Genomic DNA, 26,659 nt, shown 5'->3' with positions numbered 1-26,659 from the left:
GCCAGACACAAGGCCACAAATTGTATGATTCTATGACTATGAAATGCCCAGAACAGGTAAATCCATAGAAACAGAAAGCAGATTAGTGGTCGCCAGTGGCTGGGGAAGAGAGGAATGGGAGTGACTGCTAACTGGTATGAGGCTTTCCTTTTGGGGTGATGAAAATGTTTTGGAAAAAGACGGAGGTGATGGTTGCATAACATTGTGAATGCCTAAAACGCCATTGAATTGTACACTTTAAAACGGTTCATGTTATGTTATGCGAACTTAACTTCAATAAAAATAAACGGAATTGGTAGCTAAAATATTGAAAGCAATGTGAATCTTTCTCATATTCATCTTACAAACTCCTGGAGAGTTCTCTGGCTCAGCACTATGCGAGGGGTCCCTGGGTAGTATTTACTTTGGCGCTAATATGGGAGGCGGGGCCTCCAGGTGGCCGGCTCTAGGCTCCTCCCTGACGGGGCGGGGGGCATAGGCGGGGCTTGGCGGGCATGGGCGGGGTCTGGGGAGCTTCCGGTCGCCCTGAGGGGCGGAGGCGCGTTAGCGCGGATTTTGCTGGTTGCCGGGAGAACCCACGACAACAAAAGGCGCGGGCTGCGGCGGTAGCGGCGGCGCGGCGGTGCGAAGTGAAGGCGAAGAGTACTGCGCTGCGCTAGCCGCGGGAGACTGGGGTTTCTCGAACCGGTCAGTGAGTGGCAGGCGGGCCGGGCCGGGCTGGCGGGGTCGGGCCTGGTGCGGCGCTGGCCTGCTCTCTGAGCTGGTGTCCCCGGCCGGCCGTTGGGAGGAGAGGGGGCCGGCCGGGGGATTGGGAGCCGCCGCGGCTCGGCTGGCGGGGAGGGCGGTTGGGGCGCCCGCAAGGCGGAGCAGTGCCCCCGAGGGGCCTGGGCCTATGCTGGGACTCCCAGGCGAGCGGCCGGGGAAGTTGGGTGCCCCTTGAGGTAGAAGGGCTTGGGGAAGACGGACGCGCGGGAACCCCGGGAACCCCGGACCGAGCCTCACGGAATCGGATCCTGTGTATTTCTTGTTTTCATGCTTCCAGCTGCCGTATCTGAAGAGGGGTGGAAAGGCCCACCTTCCTTGGGGGTTTCGTTTTGTCACAGGCCTCCTTTTTCCATTGCGGATGTTGAAACTTCGGTGCATTCTAAGCTCTGCGGAAGTCTGAAAGACCCCTCCCTTAGAGCAGGTGATAATTGAGAAAGAAAGGGTGCCCAGATTCTTTCTTTGAAACACTTTAAAAATAAAACTTCGCCCACTCCAACTTTAAAAATCTTTGTTGTTTCCCCTGTTCGCTTCCTGTCTTCTCCATCTGTTCTTTATGCATTTGGGGCCTTTTCTGAGATCCTTATGAGATTCACTGTCCATTTGCCAGAAAGTTTCTTACGAAAATATTACTTACAAACTACAATTTTTAGGCAGTCACTACTTCTGAAAAGCCAAGGGCACGGGGTGGCAACGGTATTTGGAGACACTTTTCTGATCAACGACATGGCATCAGTGATCAAATATTTCTCCTTCCTTTGCTCAGATTTAAGAACTCCGTTGAGTATGCCAGCCAGTCGGATTTCACCTTTCTTTACATTGATTGGTGAGATTAATACGTACGCTTCTGATGGCTGTAATTGATCAGAACCTGAAGAAGTATAAGTGCTATGGATTTTTTAAAAGACATGTAAATTCTTTTTAAAATTTTTTAAATTTACTTTTTATTTATTTTTTGGCCGTGCCGCAGGGCTTGTGGGATCTTAGTTCCCCCACCAGGGGTTGAATCCCCGCCCACAGCAGTGAAAACCCAGAGTCCTAACCACTGGACCGCCAGAGAACTCCCTAAACGTAAATTCTTGTATATTAATTTTTTGCAAGCTATATGTTTATGGGCCCTTATCGGTTTTTTAGTGATTAGAGTAGGTGAATTTCTATTGCCTTTGTAGCCAGATTGTTTATAGATATTCCTATTAAAAAAAAAAACAAGAAAGTGAAAACATCTCAATTACACTTGGCACCTTTTATTAACAATTTCATTGGAAGTAGTTAGGTTTAGCTTAACATAGACCATGACTTTTGTTTTAATGTGATGGTATAAAAAAAAAGAAATAGGGGCTTCCCTGATGGCGCAGTGGTTAGGAATCTGCCTGCCAATGCAGGGGACACGGGCTCGAGCCCTGGTCCGGGAAGATCCCACATGCCTGCAGATCAACTAAGCCCTTGCGTCACAACTATTGAGCCTGCACTCTAGAGCCCGTGAGCTGCAACTGCTGAGCCTGTGTGCCACAACTACTGAAGCCCACATGCCTAGAGCCGGTGCTCCACAACAAGAGAAGCCACTGCGATGAGAAGCCCGTGTACTGCAACAAAGAGTAGCTCCCGCTCGCTGCAACTAGAGAAAGCCCACGTGCAGCAACAAAGACCCAATGCAGCCAAAAACAAATAAATAAATAAAATTTATATATAAAAAAATAAACTAATTTGTATGATAAAAACTCCTAATATTGGTGTTCAGAGACATTTGGAAGAATCAAGTCATACTACATCCCTGTAGTTTCTTTGGAAAAGTTTGCAGTACCAAATGATTGTACAGTCCTTTATTATCCAGGAAAAGATTTATCGTATTTATGAATATTTATTTTTTCAGTGCAGAATTTCACTAGAATGATTAAAACTGCCAAGGTTAGGTGCATCTCTTTGGCCATTAAAGATAGTTTGTTGACTCTGTTTTGGGATTTTACAGCACAAGGGAGCTGATATTTTTTTACTCTCTTTGGACTCTTAGTAGAGTGATGTAAATGTTTTTCTGTTATTGTGATCTTTTTCAGACTGTCCACTCACAAAATTATAAATGCACAGTATTGCTGCAGAGTTTTTTTAAAAGGCTAGTGAGTATTAGATATGTCTTAATTAACATTCCATTGCATGTAGTGCTGAAAATGTTATTTTAGTCCATTAGTCTGCTAGGTTACTTAATGATAGTGTTCACGACTCTTCTCCAAAGAGCCCAGTCCCATCCTAAACTGATTATTTTTCATCTGCATTTAGATGTAGATTACTTGTCACTTTTCAAAAAACTTTTATATGGTGTAAGCGTAATGCTACCAAAACTGTGAGCATTCATGTACAAGTTTTTATGTGAACATATATTTTCATTTCTTTAGGGTATATACCTAAGAGCGCAGTTGCTGGGTCAAATGATAACTCTGTGTTTAACTTTTTGAGGAACTGCCAGACTGTTCCAAAGTGGCTGCATCATTTTACATTCCCATCAGGTTTCCATATTCTCTACTTTCTTGCCAACACTTATTATGATCTGTCTTTTTTATTATAGTTGTGTTAGTGGGAGTGAAGTGGTATCTCATTGTGGTTTTGATTGCATTTCCCCCATAGCTAATGATGTTGAGCGTCTTTGCATTTGCTTATTGATCATTTTTATATCATCTTTGAAGAACTGTCTTTTCCGATCATTTGCCCACTTTTTTTTTTTTTAGTTTATTTATTTTATTTATTTATTTTTGGCTGCATTGGGTCTTCGTTGTGGTGCGTGGGCTTCTCATTGCGGTGGCTTCTCTTGTTGTGGAGCACGGGCTCTAGAGCACAGGCTCAGTAGTTGTGGCACACGGGCTCAGTAGTTGTGGCGCACGGGCTTAGTTACTCTGCGGCATACAGGATCTTCCCGGACCAGGGCTCAAACCCGTGTCCCCTGCATTGGTAGGCGGATTCTTAACCACTGCGCCAGGAGGGAAGCCCACCTTTGCCCACTTTTAAATTTGGTTGTCTTTTTACTATTTAGTTGTAATAGTTCTTTGTATATTCTGGATACAAATCCTTATTAGATATATGACTTGCAAATATTTTGTCCTATTCAGTGAATACTCTTCACTTTCTTTTTTTTATGTTACAATATTGTATTTCTTTTTAAAAAAATTTTATTGGCGTATAGTTGATTTACAATGTTGTGTTAATTTCTGCTCTACAGCAAAGTGATTCAGTTATTTATATATATATATATATATACACACACACACACACACACACACACACACACACACATTCTTTTTTATATTCTTTTCCATTATGGTTTATCACAGGATATTAAATATAGTTCCCTGTGCTATATGATAATACCTTGTTGTTTATCCATCCTATACATAATAGTTTGCATCTGCTAACCCCACACTCCCACTCTGTCCCTCCCCCACCCTCCCTCCACCTTGGCAATCACAGGTCTGTTCTCTATGTCTCTGAGTCTGTTTCTGTTTCATAGATAAGTTCATTTGTGTCATATTTTAGATTCCACATATAAGTGATATCATATGGTATTTGTTTTTCTCTGTGTGACTTACTTAGTATGATAATCTGTAGGTCCATCCATGTTGCTGCAAATGGCCTTATTTCATTCTTTTTTATGGCTGAGCAGTATTCCATTGTGTATATGTACCACATCTTCTTTATCTGTTCATCTGTCGATGGACATTTAGGTTGTTTCCATGTCTTGGCTATTGTGAATAGTGCTGCTATTCACAGCACTAGTCTTTTCACTTTCTTGGTGGTATCCTTTGAGGCACAAAACTTTTAAATTTGATTAAGTTCATTTTATCTACTTTTCCTTTTACTGCTCATTGCTATTGCTTTTGCTTTTGGTGTCATAAATGAGAAACCATTGCCAAATACAAGATTACAAAGAGTTACCCCTGTGTTTTCTTTTAAGACTTTTATAGTTTCAACTCTTACGTTTAGGTCTATGAACCATTTTTTTCTGTTTTGTTTTTTTAAACATTTTTGAGTATCTTTTTTTTTTAAGTTTTATTTATTTTTTGGCTGCATTGGGTCTTCATTGCTGTGCGCGGGCTTTCTCTAGTTGCGGCAAGCGGGGGCTACTCTTCGTTGCAGTGAGAAGGCTTCTCATTGTGGTGGCTTCTCTTGTTTTGGAGCACGGGTTCTAGGCGAGTAGGCTTCAGTAGTTGCAGCACTCAGGCTCAGTAGTTGTGGCATGCGGGCCCTAGAGCATGTGGGCTTCGGTAGTTGCAGTGCACGGGCTCTGTAGTTGTGGCTTGCAGGCTCAGTAGTTGTGGTGCACGGGCTTAGTTGCTCTGCAGCATATGGGATCTTCCCAGACCAGGGATCAAACCCGTGTCCCCTGCATTGGCAGGCGGATTCTTAACCACTGCGCCACCAGGGAAGTCCTATGAACCATTCTGAATTAACTTTTGTATACGATGTGAGGTAGAAGTCCAACTTCATTCTTATGCATGTGGATATCCAGTTGTCCTATGACCACTTGTTGAAAAGACTATCTTTACCCCATTGAATTGTGTTGACACTGTTGTTGAAAATCAGTTGCCTATAAATTTGAGGATTTATTTCTGTATTCTCAGTTCTTTTCCATTGATCTTTTAAGTCTGTTGTATGCCAGTACTGCACTGTCTTGTTTACTGTTGCCTGGTTTTAAAATTGGGGAAGTATGTCCTCTAACTTTGTTCTTTTTCATTATTGTATTGGCTATTCTATGTCCCTTGAATTTCCATATGAATTTTAGGATCAGCTTGTCAGTTTCTACAAAGAAGTCAGCTGGGATTTTGATAGGCATTCTGTTGACTCTTTAGATCAATTTGGGGAATATTGCCATTTTAATATGTTAAGTCTTCCAATCCATGAACATATGTATTTCCATTTATTTAAATCTTCTTTACCTTCAACAATATTTTGTAGTTTTCAGAGTGTAAGTTTTACACATCTTTTGTTAAATTTATTCCTAAATTTATTTGATTCTTTGTAATGCTATTGTAAATGGAATTGTTTTCTTAATTTATTTTTCAGGTTGTTCATTGTAGTATAGCTACCAATTTAATTTTTTTAAAACATTGTCCCTGCAATTTTAAAAAAATATTTATTTATTTTACTTTTGGCGGCATTGGTTCTTAGTTGTGGCACATGACATTGTTCATTGGGACGCACAGGTTCAGTAGTTGTGACGCGCAGGCTCTAGAGTGCATGGGCTGTGTAGTTGTGGTGCACGGGCTTAGTTGCCCGTGGTGTGTGGGATCTTAATTCCCTGACCAGGGATCTAACCCACATCCCCTGCATTGGAAGGCGGATTCTTTTTTGTTTGTTTTTAAAAATAATTTATTTTATTTATTTATTTTTGGCTGTGCTGGGTCTTTGTTGCTGCACGCAGGCTTTCTCTAGTTATGGTGAGTGGGGGCTACTCTTTGTTGCCGTGCGCGGGCTTCTCATTGCAGTGGCTTCTCGTGTTTCAGAGCACGGGCTCTAGGCTCACAGGCTCAGTAGTTGTGGCGCATGGGCTTAGTTACTCCACGGCATGTGGGATCTTCATGGACCAGGGCTCGAACCCGTGTCCTCTGCATTGGCAGGTGGATTCTTAACCACTGTGCCACCAGGGAAGCCCAGAAGGCGGATTCTTAACCACTGGACACCAGGGAAGTCCCCCAATATAATTTTTAATGTATTAATTCCACCAGAGATCTTCAGAAATAAGTACCATGTAATTTAGGAGTGGAACAGCAGTTTTTCTGTTAGTTTTGGTTATTTTTGAATAGAAAATTTAGTTTTAAATTTACATTGACTTATAGAAATCCTTAAAACTATTTTCATGGATTGATTTCTAACATTTGCGACAAAGAGGAGATGTTATTTTTCAGTACATGGCTGTAAAAATCTAAGGGTTTGCTTTGTACTACTTGTGTATGTGTACAATTACCCAATTATTTCATTGCCTTATGTTTCTTTTAATTTATTTATTTATTTATGGCTGAGTTGGGTCTTCGTTGCTGCATGGGCTTTCTATAGTTGCTGAGAGCGGGGGCTACTCTTCGTTGCGGTGCGCAGGCTTCTCATTGTGGTGGCTTCTCTTGTTGCAGAGCACGGGCTCTAGGCACATGAGCTTCAGTAGTTGTGACACATGGGCTCAATAGTTGTGGTGCACAGGCTTGGTTGCTCCGTGGCACGTGGAGTCTTCCCAGACCAGGGCTCAAACCCGTGTCCCCTGCATTGGCAGGCGGATTCTTAACCACTGCGCCACCAGGGAAGTCCTTGCCTTATGTTTCTAATTCCCCAATTATTCAATATTTAGATTAATGATCTGGGAAACATATTACCACTATAGAAAGAATAGCATAATGGAATCCCATGCACTTATCACTTTGCTTCATCATTTACCAACTCAAGGCTCCCATCCCCTAGATTATTTTGCAGCAAATCCAGACATCATATCATTTCATCTATAAATTATAGGTATACTTTTTCAAGACAGATTTACTCTTTGTAGCTATCTTATATTAGAACAAAACCTGCTTTAATTGACTTTGCTTTAGAAGTTGCTTAGTTTATTAGGATAGAGAAGTCAATAACTAAATTTTGTTTTTATTTTGATACACAGGGGTCCAGATCTTACGTAAAATGGATGTTTCTCACACTAGATACTGAATATTAAGTAGAAAATCTATTTAGTAAAATCTAAGCTGCCATGGAAGAAATACCAGTAAAAGTTGCTGTAAGAATTAGACCTCTGCTGTGCAAAGAAGTTCTTCATAATCATCAAGCTTGTGTGAGAGTTATTCCAAACACCCAACAAGTTATCATTGGGAAAGATAGAGTCTTTACTTTTGATTTTGTTTTTGGCAAAAATTCCACTCAAGATGAAGTTTATAATACCTGTATAAAGCCACTAGTGTTGTCACTCATTGAGGGCTATAACGCAACCGTTTTTGCCTATGGACAGACTGGATCTGGGAAGACATACACCATTGGAGGAGGCCATGTTGGTAAGATTCTCATACTCTTTGACTTTTATTTGAGACAGTAGAAAGAAGCTGAAATACGACAGTGCCTGACACATAGTAGGTGCTCAGCATATTAACTGAATGAAATAATCAATAGGATAACAGATGTGTTCATAAGATCATCATCTTTGAAAGATTTGTTTTAAATATTGAAGTTTCATTAAACAATTTATGATTATATTTGCTTGAGGAAAGACGTTTAAGACAATGTTCAGTATTCAGCCCTTTGCTGTTTTTCCCCAGTTTTGAGATATAATTGACATGTAACTTGTATTAGTCCAAAGTATATAGCATAATAGTTTGATATATCTATATATTGCAAAATGATTACCACAGTAAGTTCAGTTAACATCAGTCACCTCAGTTACATTTTTCTTCTTGTGATGAGAACTTATAAGTTCTACTCCCTTAACAATTTTCACAGCTTGGTCACATACTTACAGCTATATTGTTTTTTTTTTAAGAGGCCATGAATACAATTTTAATTCCTTAAGGGAAAAGGTTATTAAAGTTATCTATTGTCCTAAAATATTTTAGCTGCTCTAAAATACTTCATACCAAAAGAAATAGATCACCATTAGGAAGAGTTTTTGATGTTTTTTTCTGCTAGTTTAAAAAAAATTAATGTTCATTGTAAAAAGAATTGCAAGTGATGCTTAAGAAATCTAATTATACAAATGAAAGCTCCTCTCATTCCCAGGAAATAACAGTTTGATGTATACATTCAGAGTCCTCTAGACATTTTTCTAGGTATATTACAAGTACTCACACATGTAGTTTTTTGTTTTTTTTGTTGTTAGTTTATTTGTTTGATGAGGTATTTCATACCTGTGATTCTGTAACTTTCTTTTTGCATTTAACGATATAAAATATCATTTCATTTCTTTCCATTTGGGTCATAGAATTTCACCTCATTTTTTTGGGCTGTACATATAATGTTCCATAGTTTGAATGGATCATAGTTCATCCATTCCAGTATTAATGGACAGGATTAGTGGTTGGTTTTGATTTTTACTGTTATAAAAAGTTACAGTGTACATATCTTTATACATTTAACTTTGCATCCATTTGTTAGTATTTCTGTAGAATAGATTCCTAGAAGTAGATTTGTTGAGTAATGGGTATGCACGTTTAAAATGTGGATAGATACTAACAAATTATCCAAAAGGGTGTACCAGTTTATATCCTGCCACCAATATGTGAAAGCCATTTATTTGCTCATATCCTTGCCAGTTACTGGAAATCATAAATCCAAAAAATTTTTTTCACTATCTGATAAGTGAAGAATTGCACTTTGTTGTTTGAAGTTACATTTCTTGGTGTATTTGTGAAAATAGCATTTTTGATTTCCCAGGCTATCTGTAAGACACCAATTCTGGGTCAGTCATCTGCTGTTTGATTATTGACCATGCAAATAATGTAGTTTTTTTCTCCAATAAATAATTTATTGAGCTTTTGCAGTGGCTAGAGTACCATGCTAGGCACTGTGGTAGATGAAAATCTCTTATTTTTCAATATGATGCTTATTTAAACTACTATTCATTTCCCTGCTTTTCAGAACCTTGGATTTACCAACTTTTACCAGGCGTAATCTTCTCTAAAAACTTTCATTTGGATTCTCTTTAAATAGTGTATAAGAGCTAAATGATGACTATTAAAGTATAAAACTTTACAGTTTTTCTCTCTGAAATAGTCTTTCAGGAATATAAGAGTGACAGTGAAAATGTGATCTTTAGGTTACCAGAATACATTTTGAAGCTTTATTTGTAAATATTATTTGTAATTCAGCTTTTTTTTTTTTTAAGTCTTTTGAGTTACTGTGCTTTGTTATCTGTTGAAGTGGGAAATGAATGAGCTATTTCTGATCAGCCTCATATTCTGGCTAATCTAGAATGCATATATTCAATATATGCTGGAGTTTATAGATAGTACTATTGGCTAGTTCCTGGAAGCTCTCCAAAAGGAATTTTCACTTTCTCTTGTACTGGAAAAACCTGCAGCTTCCCATATTTGCTACATGATGGCAATCAAAGGCGGTCCAAGTTAGTAAAGTTCAGATTTTCAGGATGTTTGTTGCCAAAAATCTGAACATTGGTAATCTTCAACTTGGAAGCAAGTTGTTTTTAAGGTTCATTTGTAAGCCACCTTTTTGTAGCTTGGAATATATTTTCCATGAAACAATGCTAAAAATGGTGGGCAGGTTTCTAAATTGGCCTACAGAAACTTATTTAACTTTAAGTCCAATTTATTCTTTTACTTATTCTAAATTTTATCTTGTACATTTTTTTTACTATTTTAAAAATTGTGGTTAAAAAAATAAATGTAAAACAAAATTTACCATTTTAACCATTTTTAAGAGTACAGTTTTATGACATTAAGTATATTCACAGTGTTTTGTAACCATCACTGCTCTTTCCAAAATTTTTCATCTCCCCAAATAGAAGCTTTGTACCCATTAAGCAATAACTGTCCTCCCCCCACCATCCCCTGGTAACCTCGAATTTACTTTCTTTGACTGTAAGTTTGCCTCTTCTAGATATTTCATAGAAGTGGAATCATACAGTATTTGTCCTCCTATGTCTGGCTTCTGTACTTAGCATAATGTATCTAAGGATATCCTACATGTTGTAGCATGTATTGGAACTTCATTCCTTTTTATGACTGAATGATTTTCCGTTGTATGTATAAGTCATCTTTTGTTTATCCATTCATCTGTTGATGGACACTTGAATTGTATTCCCCTTTAGGCTATTGTGACTAATGCTGCTGTGAACATTGGTGTACAAATATCTGAGTCTCTTGTATGCATTTCTATTCATTCATGTTATTGTGTTAATCTGTGTTCTGCGTTGCGGAAGTGATGGAGGAGAAGAGGCAGTGATGCAGGAGAAGAGGTGTAGAGATGTTCCCTCCCTCATTCCTGGATTGAGGTCTTGGCTTGGGCAGAACTGGTCTTTCTGTACCTCTCTTCTGCATACGTCCTTTGCTGCCATTAGACCCTGGCTTGCTCCCCTGTCCCTTTCTTATGCATGTTTACCCTCAAACTACCTGTACCTTTCCATCCCAGAAATCTCAAAACATGCTTTTTGGCTAAATGTGAAGAAATATGACACAAATAATTTTTTTAAAAGGGTTCTTGCTAACATAAATGAGTTGCATTCCAATGATTGGGATTCTCCCCAGACCATAATAAATGATCTAAAGAGAGATATTTTAGATCTTTTAGGTACTACCTGTACCTATTTTGAACTTCACTGGTGCCACTTATGCCTATTGCATTCCTGGGGTTTTCAATAAATATTTTCTTATTAAATCTTTTATTTTTGCCTTAAACTATTATATAAATATCATTTAGTTTTTTTCATTGTCATGTCATTTGATTGTAAGCTTTTTTTTATGCTGCTTCCAATTCTATACAGTATATTTAGTTTATTTTTAAGTTATTTATATTTAAAACTTTTATTTTTAGACTATATATATTTATTTCTAAAGGTAAAAATTCAGATATTACAACCATAAGATAAAAGTAAAAGTTTTCCTTTCTTTTCTCTCCCTGTTCTAACTCCCCAGAGGTAACCACCATTTTTTGTGAATTTTTTCAAAAATATTCTTTGCATAGATATGTATGTTTTCTTTTATGCAAATGAATTTGCTCTGCAGTTGCTTCTTTTAACTTTATGGATCTTAGACATCTGTTTAACAATAGGTGCATGGTATACCATTGTTAACCATTCTCCTACTAATGGATTTATTAGTGTTTGGAATTTTTTATCAATTACAAGAAATTTTTACTGATCCTTATACAACACCTTTGGGTATGTGTACATGTATTTCTTTAAGACTATATCTGAGTCAAAGGGTGATCACGTTTCAACTTTTGATACTACTGATACTAATGTTTCTCCAAAAAAGCTGTGCTGGTTAACATTGTCATAGTATTCTAGAGGACCAATTTGCTCACCTTGAGGAAATGGGGCATTATCAAATTTAAAAATCATTGCTCACATGACATTTTAAACAGTGAATAATCATAAACAGTCATAACAGTTTTTCATTAATTACATTGATGTTCACAATTACATTGTGAATACAGTTTTTCATTAATTACAATGATGTGATTTTTAATAGTATTTTAGTGTTAATAATTGAGAGAATGCTGGGTAAATCAGTCTTTATTGTATCTTAAAATAATAGTTACATTTCTCACTTCCCCTCTGTTTTACCCACTCTCGCTGTCATCCACCACCCCACTTCTCTCTGCTCCTCTTTGTAGCAGAACCTTGAAGGTATTATCTGTGACTCGTGGTGTCAGTTCTCCTCTCGGTCTTTCTTACACTCACTCCGTTCAGACTTTCACCTCCACTACCACTGACACTGCAATTGTCAGGATATCACAAATGACCTTCACTTTACTAAATTTAGTGGTCAATTCTCATCAAACCGGCCTTTCAGCAAATTTGATGCATGCTCTCCACTTGGTTTCCAGGCCACCACATTCTTGGTTTCCTCCTACTTAACTGGTCACTCCTCATGCTCTCTTGCTGGTTCCTGATAAGTGAACCAACAAATGATGAAGTGCCCAGGGCTCAATCTTTGGTATTCTTCTCTTCTGACTCTCAGCTTTTCCCCTTGGTCTCATCCAGCCCTATGACATTAAATACCATCTATATATAGCTTCCAGTTTTTTACCTCCAGTCCAGACGACTGTCTTGTACTCTAGTCTCATATATCCAACTGCCTATCAACCTTCCCAATTGTATCCCTAATAGATACCTCAAACTTAATAGGTCAAAAAATGAACTTCTGCCATTTTCCCCTTAAACCAACTCAACACACACTCTTCCCTATATCAGTTGATGGCAACTCCACTGGCTCAAGACAAAATCTTGGAGTCATCCTTGACTCATCACTTTCTGTCACATTCTATATCCAATCTGTCAGGGAATCTTAATGGCTCTCCCTTCAACATAAATCCAGAATCTGGTCACTTCTCACCTTTCTCTGCTGCCAACCTTATGCCACCGTCATGTCCACCTCTCCCCCGAACCCTCTAGACTCCTGGATTAGTTCACTGGTCTCCTAAGTGGTCTCCCCACTTCTGCCCCTACCCTTCTATGATTGAGGCAAAACGCAGCAGACAAAGTGGTCTCATTTAAATCCCAAGTTACTGCTCTGCTCCAGTGGCTCTCATCTCACCCAGAATAAGACCTAAAGTCTATCGTGGTCTCCAAGGACCTACATGGTCTTGTTTCTGTCACCTCTCTGACCTCATGCCCTGCCACTCTCCCCTTGCTCCCTCTGCTCCAGCTACAATGGCCTCCTTGTTTATGGATCACACCATTTTAGCACCTTTGCACTTGCTGTTCTGGGACATTCAGATACCTACACGGCTCCTCTGCCACCTCTTTCAAGTTTCTGCTCAAATGTCAGCTTCTCCGTGATGCCCACCCATCATGACTTTCCTATTTAAAGTTACAAGCACCTCCCATCAAATACACTTACACTCCAGTCCCCCTTACCTTGCCCTATTTTTTTCTCCAGGCATACTTAATGCCTTTTAATATACTATATAATTCACTTATTCTTTTTTGCTGTTGTCAGTCTCTCCTAGTACAGATCCTTAAGGGCAGGGATCTTTTCCTTGTTTTGTTCACTGATGGTTCCCAGGGTCCTAGAATACTGCCTGGCACATAGTAGGTACTATATAAATATTGAATGAATGCATGAATGAAGTTTGAGTAAGAGCATGCATGTGAAAACTTTCACTTATGAACTTTATAGAAAAAAATGTTCTATTTTTCTATTTTAAAAATTTATAATAGAAATTTGAGAAAATAAATTTATTGATTGTAGCTTTTCTTATACCTTAAATTTCAGATGTGCTTTCTTTCTCTAAATTTTCAGCTTCAGTTGTGGAGGGTCAAAAAGGTATCATTCCTCGTGCCATCCAAGAAATATTTCAAAACATCTCTGAAAATATTAGCATTGACTCTAAGATAAAAGTGTCTTATATAGAAGTATACAAAGAAGACCTAAGAGATCTTCTAGAATTGGAGACATCTATGAAGGATCTTCACATCCGAGAAGATGAAAAGGGAAACACAGGTAAAGTAGCCTACTTAATTGATAGTCTTCATTAGCAAATGAATATGATTTAATTCAGTTTCTGGATATTTTCCAAGGATTCTTTAAAAACAGACATAGAAACAAAATGCATTTGTTTTTGCTTTTAAATTGAATAGCTTATTGATTACCAGTAGCAGTTAACGCACCCAGGTGAAAAGTAGAAGTTCAGGGTGGTTGGTAAGATGAAGTTATTAAGGTGTAATTCCAAATACAGATGACCCTTGAACAATGTGGCGGGGAGGGTGGCGATTAGGGGTGCCGACCCTCTGCGCAGTCAGAAACCCAAGTATAATTTACAGTCGTCCTTCTGTATCCACAGTACTGCCTCAGCAGATTCAACTAACCTCAGATTGCATAGTACTGTAGTATTTACTATTGAAAAAATTCCACATGTAAGTGGACCTGCACGGTTCAAACCCGTGTTGTTCAAGGATCACCTGTAATTATTTCCTATAATTGCCACCTCCCCCGCCCCTGGGCTGATCTTAAGAAAGTGTGACATAGGCTAAATTAATTTTTGTACTTTTTTTTCTCCCAGAGTTACCCTGAGTTTGGGGATGGCTTCTCCCTTTGGTGTTTTGGTGTTCATCCAAGTTGATCCAAGAACTCTCCTTTCTTCCTTTCTGATTTTTGTCCCAGCACTCCTATTGCTTCCTCTTTTTTTAAAATTTTTTAATTTAGAGTTTATGTGTTTGCTCCTTCATATTGACATTTACTCGTCCTTTGTTGTGCTTCTCAAGGTCTGACATTCTGTGCTGTCAACCTGCTAATCTCATTAAATATCTATTTGTTTGGAAATGAGAGAATGTTAGAATGGGAAGGTCAAAATACAAGTATTTTTGGGCGAGGAAAAAAAAAATACAAGTATTTTAAAGAATAACACTTTCTGATTTTCTGACTTAAAAGGTAATATGTTCAACATAGAACATTTTGAAAACATAGTAAAGTATAAGGAAGAAAGTTAAAGATCATCTTTAATCTCAGAACTCAGAAATAGCAACTTCCAATTTTGGTGTCTTTCCTTCCAGATTTCTTTTTCTATACACATCTTATTAAAAAAAATATACACTCACAACCGCACATATTGTATTGCATCTTATTTTTTCACTTAATATTTATATTGTAAGAATTTTCATGTCATTAAATATTTTTCAAATTTATGACTTCATGTGGTCATGCAATTTTGTCTTCTGAATATATTATAATAATCGATTTGACTAATAGTCCATTGTTGGACATTTTGGTTGTTTCCAGATTTTCATGATTATTAATAACAATGACTGTTCTTAGATGTCTTCTTCTCCTAAAAAACACATTTAGTGGAACCTTCCTCCCTCCTGGAGATAAAGGATCCTGGCAAGGGAGTGATTCCCTGGGGGAATTTCCTGGCAGTTAGGAAAATAAGATGGCTCGCTCCTTCAGCAGCAGCCTGCAGGGGGCAGTAAAGCTCGCCTCTGTAGGCCCTGTCCTGGCAGCTCTGGCACTGCTGGATGTTTGAAGAAATTGGTTATTGTTTTGTTTTTTAGAAAGAAAGCATACATAGCACTTTGTGACCTTATTAGATAATTTTGTATAGTTTATCTTTTCTGGACGAAATCCAGACTGATGTTTTGAGCTTCTGTAAAATGTAATTATTGAATGTTTTTATCTTTTATTAAAAGTTACAAAAAAAATACATGTTTATTGTAAAATAGACAGTACGGAAGTATACACTATCACGCCTCATAAACTTAGTGATGGAAATACTCCACACCTGATAGCAATCCTGCAAAAATTTTGGTAGGATGTAACAGTCTTAAGACAAATTACCACGTATCTTATAAAATGTCCCAGTCACAACCAAAATGCATTTGTTTGACATATTTATTGAGTTTCTCTGTATCAGGTGGTAGTTGGTATCCAACCTGGATGCTGCATGATTAGCATCACCTTGGAAGCTTTTTAAGAAATACTGATTTCTGGGCCCCACTTTTCACAGATTCTGATGAATTAGTTAAAGATGGGGCGTGGGTGTTGGTACTTTCCCTTTTATAAAGCTCCCAGGTGATTTTCAGCTGGGTTTGAGGACGATAGATAGTGCTAAGCTATAGCCTAACATTAGAAAACTTTTAGAAAAGTTATACTGTGCTTTATGGTTAAATTGTTGTATTTTATAATCACTGATAGTTTAGCACTCCCTGTTGTAGTACAGGTACATTAGAACTTTAAATGAACTGGGCTGTTAAAAAAGGTGTCATGATGGAAACAATGCAAGAAAAATGAATATTTTTTAAAGAAACAGTGACATGACAAGATCTGATTAAAGAGGAAGCTTGGTGCTGTAATTCAAGCACAGACTTGGGAGGTTTACTGCTGTGATTCAAATCCCAAATCCACCTACTCCTTTTTGAAATATTTTTGGATATAAACAAATAACACATGTAGTAAGCTTAGGTTATTTTGGGTTCTATTCTGCCGTTAAAATAGAAACTTTTTTGCCCTTTTTGAATTGCCTTGCACTCTTTTTTTTTTTTTTTTTTTATAAATTTATCTATTTATTTATTTATCTTTGGCTGTGTTGGGTCTTCGTTGCTGTGTGCTGGCTTTCTCTAGTTGCGACAAGCGGGGGCTACTCTTCATTGCGGTGCACGGGCTTCTCATTGCAGTGGCTTCTCTTGTTGCAGAGAACGGGCTCTAGGCGTGCAGGCTTCAGTAGTTGTGGCACATGGGCTCAGTAGGTGTGGCGCACGGGCTTAGTTGCTCCGCGGCATGTGGGGTCTTCCCGGGCTCGAACCCGTGTCCCCTGCGTTGGCAGGCAGACTCTTAACCGCTGCACCACCAGGGAAGCCCCAGCCTTGCACTCTTATATTATGTAGGGGAAACCTGTTTTTAAAATGAATAAACAACTTTATTTATATTGAAATTTTCATTTATCATTGGTTATTTACCAAAAACTTTAAACCTTAGGATGGCTTGAATATTAACGAAACTCAAAAGAAACTAATTTACTTTTAATTAATCTACTACTGATTAATTCTTTTGAGTTATATATATAATTAATCTATTATCTTTCAATCAGTATATTAGACTCTACAAATCAAAATACTGGAATAAAGAATTTTTCTTTTTCATGTGTTTTAAAGAATTGAATGTGATGTGTGATTCCAAAAAAAAAACCACAGATTGTTTAAAACATACATATATATATGACATCTTTTAGAATTTAAACATCAAAATGAATGCCATCTATTGACATAGTCCTGTTAGAAGATTATCTAAAATTATTTAATGATGTTGCTGATGTTACTTTTATTTTGAAATGCTGTGAATTTTTTTAAAGGGACTGTCTTAGCTGGGCAGTATAAGCAAATGATAATTGTTGTGTGGTTAATTTAACTCTACTGGATTTTTACTAAAACTTGCTGTTGCTATTTTAAGTGATTGTTGGGGCCAAGGAATGCCAGGTGGAAAGTGCAGATGAAGTGATGAGTCTCCTGGAGATGGGGAATGCAGCCAGGCATACGGGTACCACCCAAATGAACGAGCACTCCAGTAGGTCACACGCGATTTTCACAATCAGCCTTCGTCAAGTGGCGAAAAATAAAGAGGCAGCTGAAGATGGATCGTGGTATTCCCATCAGCATATTGTCTCAAAGTTCCACTTTGTGGATTTGGCTGGATCAGAAAGAGTAACCAAAACAGGGAATACTGGTGAACGGTTCAAAGAATCCATTCAAATCAACAGTGGCTTGCTGGCTTTAGGAAACGTAATAAGCGCTCTTGGGGACCCACGCAGGAAGAGTTCACATATTCCATACAGGGATGCTAAAATTACCCGGCTTCTGAAAGATTCCCTGGGAGGCAGTGCCAAGACCGTCATGATCACCTGTGTCAGCCCATCCTCCTCGGATTTTGACGAGTCCTTAAATTCTCTCAAATATGCCAACAGAGCACGCAACATTAGAAACAAACCCACCTTAAACTTCAGCCCCGAGTCAGACCGTATGGGCGAAATGGAATTTGAGATTAAGTTGCTTCGAGAAGCTCTGCAAAGCCAGCAGGCTAGTAGCAGCCAAACTAGCCAGATCCATCGGGAGGGGACTCCTGATAAAAATAGGATCCATTCTCTTGAGGAGCAAGTTGCTCAGCTACAAGGAGAATGTTTGGGTTACCAAAATTGTTTAGAGGAAGCCTTTACCTTCCTGGTGGACTTAAAAGATTCTGTCAGACTAAACCAAAATCAGCAACACAAACTGCAGGAGTGGTTTAACGTGACCCAGGAGGTCACCTCATTCAGAGGACACCAAGGCATTGGAAACCTGGAAGAAGGACCACAGCATATTACAGTTCTCCAGCTGAAGCGAGAGCTTAAGAAATGCCAGGTACTTAGACACTACCTTTGTAAGTAACTTGTTTAAAGACTAAATTTATCTGGGCAAGTAAGAGTCGTTTTGGAATTTCAGAAGTTTTTTTGGAAAGGATTATATATAAAATCTCATTTGCCTTTACTCTGTTTCTTTTTCCCTTTTCCTATTGCTTTCTCCTCATAATTCATCTCTTTCTTGGCTCCTCCTCCTTTCTCCTTCAAATGTATTTTAATTTGTTGTATTTATTAAGTAGGCTCTTGTGGGACTGGTCATTAATTTAGAGGATGAAAAGAAACACAGTTTCAGAACAAAATTAGGTTAAATTTTATTGAGTTTTTAATCCCTCTTTAGGTCAGTGCTTCTTGAAAGAAAAAAAGTACTTCATCCCTTGAGTTTGGTGTTTTGATTTTTTAGACAAATAAATAAATCATCATATTTGATAATATTTAAGGAATGTAGCTATGTACATGTATACATATTGTATATATGTATATTGAGTTGAAAATTACATTTTCCCACTTTTCATTTGAAAAACATTTGTTATTTAAAGATTATGTGTCACTGGGGAAATAATGGAGAATAGACATACCTAGTTCTGCTTATGTGGAGTTTGCAATCTGGTGGGCAAATGGCTATTCCTCCATTTTTTAAAAAATAGGAAAACATACGTAATGACGGCTTTCTAGTTAGAAATCTTTCCTCAATATCTATTTGTATGTATTAGAAAGAAACCTCAATTACAGCAATTCTCAAACTTTTTGCTCACAAGGTTTCTTTACTTTCTTCAAATTGAGGTTCCCTAAAGAGCTTTTGTTTATGTGGGTTGTTATCTATTGATATTTACCATATTAGAATTAAAACAACAAATTTAAACTATTAATTCATTCAGAACTAACAATAATAACCCGATTACATGTTAATATAAAGAACATTTTTTCATTAAAAATAACTATTTTCCAAAACAAAAAAATTTAATAACAGTGGAATTGCTTTATATTTTTGCAAATCTCTTTTCATGTCTGATTTAATAGAAGACAGGTGGATTTTCATATCTGTCAGCATGCAATTTGTTGCAATATGTTGTTTTAGTTGAAGTATATGAAGAAAATCCAGCCTCATCTAGATTTGTAGTTGGAAGAGAGGAATATTTTAATGACTTTCTCAGATAATTGTGGATATTGTTTCACATTACATCAAAACTCAACAAGCGGAAATTTCCTAAAGTTTACCTGCAATGTGGGATTTGAAACCATTTTGTTACATTAACATTCACTGATTTTTATCTTGTACTTTGAATGGATATTTTATCCACACATGATTTTGAATCAACATGCATTGGACACTTGAAAAATATTTGTTTACTAAGTTATGCAGATCTTTCAATGCTGACACATTTCACTATACAGTATCAAAAAAAATTACATTCCTTAATATCACCACTGACCTCACCTGCAAAGTCTTTAATTACTGAAAGCTGTCAAGTTTACAGTAGCAGAAGTGTTTTCCAAAATTCTAATTTTTGCATGAAACTTGAATTTTATCATTTGCAACAAATACTATTAGTTGTTTTCCTTGAAATGATGGTTCTGTCACACATACAAGTGTGAATAGTTTGTCTGTTGTTCTTTAGAGTAAAAATAGCACCCTATGAAAAATGTGGCTAGTTCAGCTTGCAACTCAAACAATTGCACAAGATTTTTTGCCCCAGATAACTATCACCCTTCAGTATACAGCACAACTACTTTATGCATACCTCCCATTTGACACATAGAATACTAAAAAAGTGCTCATGTGTTGAGATTTAATAAAATCATGTTTATTTCTTCATCAAGCTATTCTTAAGTGAAACTGACATTTGTTGGTTTGTTTGTATTGTTAGTGCACAGCAGTGAAGAATACAGTGACTACCACTACACTTTGGTGACACTTTCTTTATTCATACTAGGAGTCAGCAGTTTTACATATCATTGTTTTTGCACCATCAGTACAAATGACAACATGGTGTAAAGGACAAATATCATTTTAGTATAACTAGGAAAATGGTTTTAACCTCATGGATACCCTGAAAGGATCTAAGGTTAATGCTAAAAGATTCACTACTGAATACACTATGAGAACTGCTGCTCTTTTACAAAGCTTTGATCTTTAAATATAAGCATATAAAATACTACTTTTAAAATCATGGATTTTTTTTTTTTTTTAAGGCAGTAACTCTGCTCTGCCTTTTTCTTAAATAGAGCAAGCCTGGCCCTTCCTCTTATATAAGAAACTGGCAGAACATTAAGTACAGGTAATAGGAAGCTTGAACTTTGTGGTACACTATAGGAGTTGGTGGTAGAAAGCATGCTTCTAAGATGACTGATTTTGGAAGCCCACAAAACCCATCTGCTTGGGGGTGAGATGGGTAGTAACCTCCTCTCTCCATCTGTTGGAAACTCTAAATTTAAACTTGCTCTAGATTATGTACTCTAGATTATGATATCCCAAAGATATTAACAGTGTTGATGAAAAATGGTACCGTGATCAGATTGTTTTGGAAAATGCTAGATTGCAAAAAACAAACAGATTTCTTAATCCAAAGACTTCCCAGAACTTTGAAAAGTACTGATGTATATTATGAGTCTGTAGGTGAGAGATATAGCATTCAGTGTTTCCCAATTTAAAAAAATGGATTCCCTTTTTTGGTCTGCAATCTTCTAGGCGTAGTAATCTATGGATACCACTGAACAGCAAATAGACAAATGATTGGTGTCATTCCTTACCCCATATGTCTCTTTAAAAAATGGTTTTTTAAACTTCATTTTCTGTTCTTTTTTTTCTGTGAGAGAATATAGTAGTTAAGAACATGGGTAACAAACTTCCAAGGTTTGAATCCCAGCTCCTCTGTTTACTAGCTCTCTGACCTTGGACAAATACTTAACCTCTCTGTGCTTCAGTTTCCCTACCTGTAAAATGGAAACACTAATAATAAGCTCCGTTTAGGGTTGCTTTGAAAGCTATTAGAGCATTATTAGTTCCCTTAAAGTGATGAGAAAGATGCCTGAGCTATAGTAAGGCTCAATACATGTTAGCCTATTATGATCTCCTCTCATTTATTCTTCATCTACCTGGGCCTAGGTTATACATCTGTGGCAGCTAAGGGATTGGACTCAGTAGTTGTAGGTAGGGCCACGTGCCAGGGGTTCTGTGAAGGCAGCTCATCCCCTCATAAATACCTCTTAAGGCTCTTTGTTACTTTTTTACTCCATAATTTGAACACAAGAACAGTATGTGAACATGAATATACTCAACAGATAAACACTTTTAAATAAATAATAAACAATAAAACTGTAGTTTATAAATTATATGTTAAAATATTTAAATATGCAGCACTGGGAGAGCAGTTACATTTTAAGCTTCTCGGATGGGCAATTAATTCCCATAGCAGAGGGTATTAACTAATAAGAATTATAGTTATATTTTATTTTAAAAAGAGAAAAGTCATAAAGGTCATATAAATATATAGGGTTATAAGGACCATCAGGGTCATGCGTCCCCTCCTTATTTGGTCATTCAAAGATCCCAAGCAGAGAAAAGAGGGGACTTGCCCGAAGTCCCAAGGGAAGGCTGTAGCAAATTCAAGGCTGGCCTCAGTCCATGGGTTCCCAGTTCAGAGGCCCATCCACCTCCACGCCACCACCTGAGGGGTCACGCACATGCTCTGGTTTTGTGAATTAAATCTTGTTTGTAAAGAGAGCACCATTTTGTAAATAGCTACTCATTCTTCTCCTTTCCTGTGGCTTAGCAGAAAGAGCATAGGCTTCGGATCTAGGAAGGCCCTGGAGTTGACTGTCAGGAATTTGGTTTAATGTACCTTGCTCTGTCTTGGGAAGAGGTGTTAACTCACTGAGCTTTAGTTTCTTCATGAAAAAGGAATCATGTCTATTCAGTGAGATATTTTTAAAATGCCAAGTAGCCATGCCAATCTAGCATAAAGTAGACCCTTGACCAATGTTAATTTTCTGTTTATTTAGTTCAAAGTTTGTTTTAAAAGTATTATTTGCATATCCCGAGTTTATTTGGAGACAGACATCTTCAAAATATATCTCTTTTTAGTGAAAGGGTGCAAAATTAGCAAATGTTCTTTATTTAAACATCCAAATGCATTGTTATACTCTATAGGCCAGTTTGGGAAATGTGACCTCTCTGATTTTTAAAAACCCACATTAAAATCTCATGGCAATTCTAGAAAACTTATAAAAATCTCATTGAATGTACTCTAGAACTTGAATAACTGGCTTCAATCTTAAAATGCAGGAAATAAAAATAAGGAAAATCTTCCTATCTTTGTGGTGATTAATTCTTACATTATAGCAGTAATAGGTCCTCTCAGCTGCTTCAGCCTTTCTTATAAAGAAACCAGAAACAAAGGATAAGACAATTTTAAGAGATATCTTCAAGGTGTCATTATCATTAAACCACAGTTTTTGTGGTATTATGTGGGCTCTCTCGAGTATTTTCCACATTGAATCTCTCTTGTGCTTTCTTTCCCTCCTCCCAGTGTGCTCTTGCTGCTGATGAAGTAGTATTTAATCAAAAGGACCTGGAAGTGAAGGAACTAAAGAATCAAATGCAAATGATGATGCAGGAAAACAAAGGACATGTTATATCTTTGAAAGAAGCGCAGAAAGTGAATAGGTTGCAGGTAGAGTTTTTTAATGTACCTTGCTCTGTATATTTCACTGGAATAGTACATGACTAAATAAAATAGCATTGTAAACGATAAGTGGGAATGTTTGCAAAAATAGGTTTCAAATGAAGAGTTCTGAACACAAGCACCTGAAAGAGTTATTACAGTTTTCCTACTAAATCGGTGTGAAGGGAAAACATTTTTATTGTTAGCTTGACTTATATTTCAAAAATACAAAACCTTATACCCAGGAGCTTAATTTGCAAATCATGTTATGGTTATCCTTTCTTTATACTTTCCCTTCCGTCGTTTGCCAAAGTAATAGGCAATGTGATATTGTCAAGTGTTGGAAGGTACACACATAATTTAAACTTTTTGATTTGTTAGATTATCGTTTTATACTCCATCAGTGATTTGCTCTGTAATTTTGGCTAAATCTTTCAATTTCTCTATCTTAGCTTTTCTGTATTAACATGGATGTGCTTGCAGAGTAACATGGTATGTCCCTAAATATTATACTCCCTGGCTATGAACTCTATCACCCCCCAAACAGTTAATTTCATTTAAAGCCTTTAGCTTCCTATCAAGGAGTAACTACTGCCCTGAGTAATAATCTGATTCAGGACAAATTAGACTTTGATTTTGACATTATTTTTGTTTTCTTTTTTAATCCTTCTAATTCTGTAATAATTTTAAAACATAAAACATACATAAAATAAAATGTGTTGTTCAGTGATTTATGACAAAGAGAACAGCTGGGTAACCACCACCAGTTCGGGAAATAGCACACTGCCAGCCCCTCGGAAGCCCTTAGTCTCTCCTCCTCGGAGAGAGCTGCTCTCCTAATTTTCATAATGATAATTTCCTTGCTTCGCTTTGTGGTTTTACTATGTATCCTTGAACACTACAGTTTAGTTTTTGTAATTTTTATAAATTTAATCATTCAATATATATTCTTTAGTATCTGGTTGCTTTTATTGAACATTTTATCTGTTCTGATTCATCCACGTTGTTGTGTGTAGCTGTAGCTTGATTAGTTTATAGCTGTACAGGATTTCATTGTATGACTATACCACAATTTATTTTTCTGTTCTACTGTTGATAGACTTTTTTTCTATGAATTTTCTTAAACATGTCTCCTGGTGCACACGCACACACATTTCTTTTGGATTTGTGCCTAGGAGTTGAATTGCTAGGTCATAGGGTAGGCGAATCTTCAACTTTAGTAAATGATACCGAACTTGTTTTCCAGTTTAAACTTGCACCAGCACTGTATGAGCAATCCTGCTGCTCCACTTGCTTGCCAGCATTTGTTATTGTAAATTTTTAAATCTTAGGCAATCTGGTAGGTATGTAATATTATTTTATTGTGGTTTTAATTTGCACTTCCCCGATGACTAGTGAAGTTGAGCACTTCTTCATGTTTTTTTGCTATTTGGATACCTTCTTTTGTGAAATGCTCATTCAAGTTTCTTGCTTGCTTTCCTATTGGACTGAGTCTTTCTATATTATCTTCTAGGAGCTTTATTCTTTTGCCTTTTACATTTTGCTGTACAGTTCTCCTGAAAGTGATTTTTGTGTATGGGGTAAAGTAAAGGTCAAATTTCAATTTTTTTCCATATAGATATCCATTTGTTCCAGCGTCACTTTTTGAAAAGGCCATCTTTTCACCACTGTTCTGAGTGCTGTCTTTGTCATAAGTCAAGGTTCATTCATGCATGCATCTATTGTACATTTCTGGGACTTCTGTTGTATCCCATTGGTTTTTCTGTCTTTGGACCAATGTCACATTTCTTATTTATTGCAGGTTCCTAATAAGTCTAGATATTCTGTAGAGCAAGGCCTCTGCTCTGTTTCCCTCCTCCCCAAGAATGTCTTGGTTGCTCCATATAAATTTTAGAATCAGCTTTTCAAGGACCCCCCAAAAAAAACAAAACAAAACAAAACAAAAAACTTTTTTGTGATTTTGGCTGGGATTGCATTAAATCTATAAGATACATTTGGAAAGAGTTAACATCTTTTGATCATGAGTCTTTTCACTAACCCATGAACATGGTATATTCCTCCATTTACTCATGCTTTCTTTGGTTTTTCTCAATAATGACTCTTTTGTGTGTATGTAGAAGTATTGCACATCTTTTGTTAGGTTCATTCCCAGGTACTTAATTTTTTTATGTGATTATAAATGGAATCTTTTCAGATTTTCATTTTCTTAATTGTTTGTTGGTATGTGTAACTGTATTGATTTGTTTATGTTGATAGCTTATACCCAGCAACCTGATTGAATTCATTTTTTAATTCTGATATTTTATGTAAATTCTTTATGATTTTCATTTATAATTATGTCATCTGCAAATGATGACATTTTTATTTCTTCCTTTATGATCCTTATACCTTTTTTTTTTTTAACTTTACTTCATTGACTGACATCTTTAATACAGTGTTGAATACAAGTGTTGATACCAAGCATCCTTGTCTTGTTTCCAACTGCAGAGGAAAAGCTTTCACTGTTTCACTATTAAGTATCATGTTTGCTGTAGATTTTTTTTTTTTTTTTTTTTACTTTTTGGCTGCATTTTGCGGTACGCGGAACTTCCCCGACCAGGATCAACCCGTGCCCCCTGCAGTGGAAGTGTGGAGTCTTAACTGCTGGACCACCAGGGAAGTCCCGATATATATATTTTTTAATTTATCCTTTATCAAACCAAGGAAAATTTCTTTGCTGAGAATTTTTATTATGAATGGATATTAAATTTTATCAAATGATTTTTCTTTATCATGATTTCCTCCCTTTATTCTGTTAATGTGGTGAATTATATTGATTTTTCTAATTTTTAAACCAATCTTATATTCCTGGAATAAACCTTTCTTTGGGTCATGATGTATTGTGTTGGGGGTCCCCAAGACCACCCTCAGGTTGGATGATGCACTAGGAGGACTCAGCATATAGTTGTGCTCATGGCTAAGATTTATTACTGTGAAAGGAGAGCAAAGGGAACGGGGACATAGAGTGAAGTCCCGGAGAAACCAGGCACAAGCTTCCAAGAGTTGTCTCCCGGTGGAGTCACCCACATGTACTTAATTCCCCCAGCAAAGACTGTGACAACTCACGTGAAATGTTGTCTACCAAGGAAACTCAGTAGAGACTCAGGTTTTATTGAGGGCTGGTAATGAAGGCATTCTCTGCCCAGCATGTACCAAAATTCCAGACTACCAGAAGGAAAGCAGGTGTTCAACATAAACCACCTTGTCTGTACAAACACTTTGAGCACAGTGAGCCACTCTTACCAGTTAGGGTGTTGGGAACCCTCTTAAGATCCAAGTTCCCAGACACCAGCCAATGGACAACCTCTTAAGCAGGTCTTTCAAAGGATAGCAGTCATGTCTGCTGTGTTAACTGTTTTCTACAAGTGTCCTTGATTTGGTTTGTGATTATTTTGTTTAGGATTTTAGCATCTCTATTCATGTGTGAGATTAGCCTATATTTTCCTTTCTCAAAATATTCTTGTTAGATATTGTAACAAATTAGGTTAGCCTAATAATATAGGTTAGGTAGCATTCCTTCTCTTTCTATACTTTGGAAGAGTGTGTGAAAAATTAGTGTTATTTCTTCCTTAAGTGTTTGGTTGAATTCACCTGAAAAACATTTGGGACTGGAACATTTCTTTGTGGAATGTTTTATTATGAATTCAATCATATTTTCTTTTTGCCCCCCTTTTGATAAGGTG

At 37.1% G+C, this 26,659-nt stretch overlaps 1 protein-coding gene across 9 annotated transcripts in view; it reads left to right on the top strand.

The window, feature by feature from the left end:
* The first annotated feature begins 492 nt into the window (after positions 1-492).
* The window catches only part of KIF27 (kinesin family member 27), a 95,433-nt gene continuing 69,266 nt past the window's right edge, over positions 493-26,659 (top strand). For 2 of the 9 annotated variants that reach the window (XM_082469589.1, XM_082469590.1), the window contains exons 1-5: positions 493-687; positions 7,388-7,772; positions 13,668-13,895; positions 17,334-18,277; positions 22,803-22,946. In XM_082469589.1, the coding sequence (XP_082325715.1) occupies positions 7,475-7,772; positions 13,668-13,895; positions 17,334-18,277; positions 22,803-22,946 (1,614 nt within the window). In that variant the 5' untranslated portion in view covers positions 493-687; positions 7,388-7,474. Of the gene's footprint in view, positions 688-1,042; positions 1,187-7,387; positions 7,773-13,667; positions 13,896-17,333; positions 18,278-22,802; positions 22,947-26,659 lie in introns of all 9 variants that reach the window. The other 7 variants (XM_082469588.1, XM_082469583.1, XM_082469584.1 and 4 more) reach the window with 6 other exon arrangements.

The sequence above is a fragment of the Balaenoptera physalus genome (genome assembly GCF_965194825.1).
Source record: "Balaenoptera physalus genome assembly, chromosome: 7".
In the NCBI taxonomy this organism is placed as follows: Eukaryota; Metazoa; Chordata; class Mammalia; order Artiodactyla; family Balaenopteridae; genus Balaenoptera; species Balaenoptera physalus.
The sequence above is the reverse complement of the archived record's forward strand: the minus strand, read 5'-3'. Positions and strand labels throughout refer to the sequence as shown.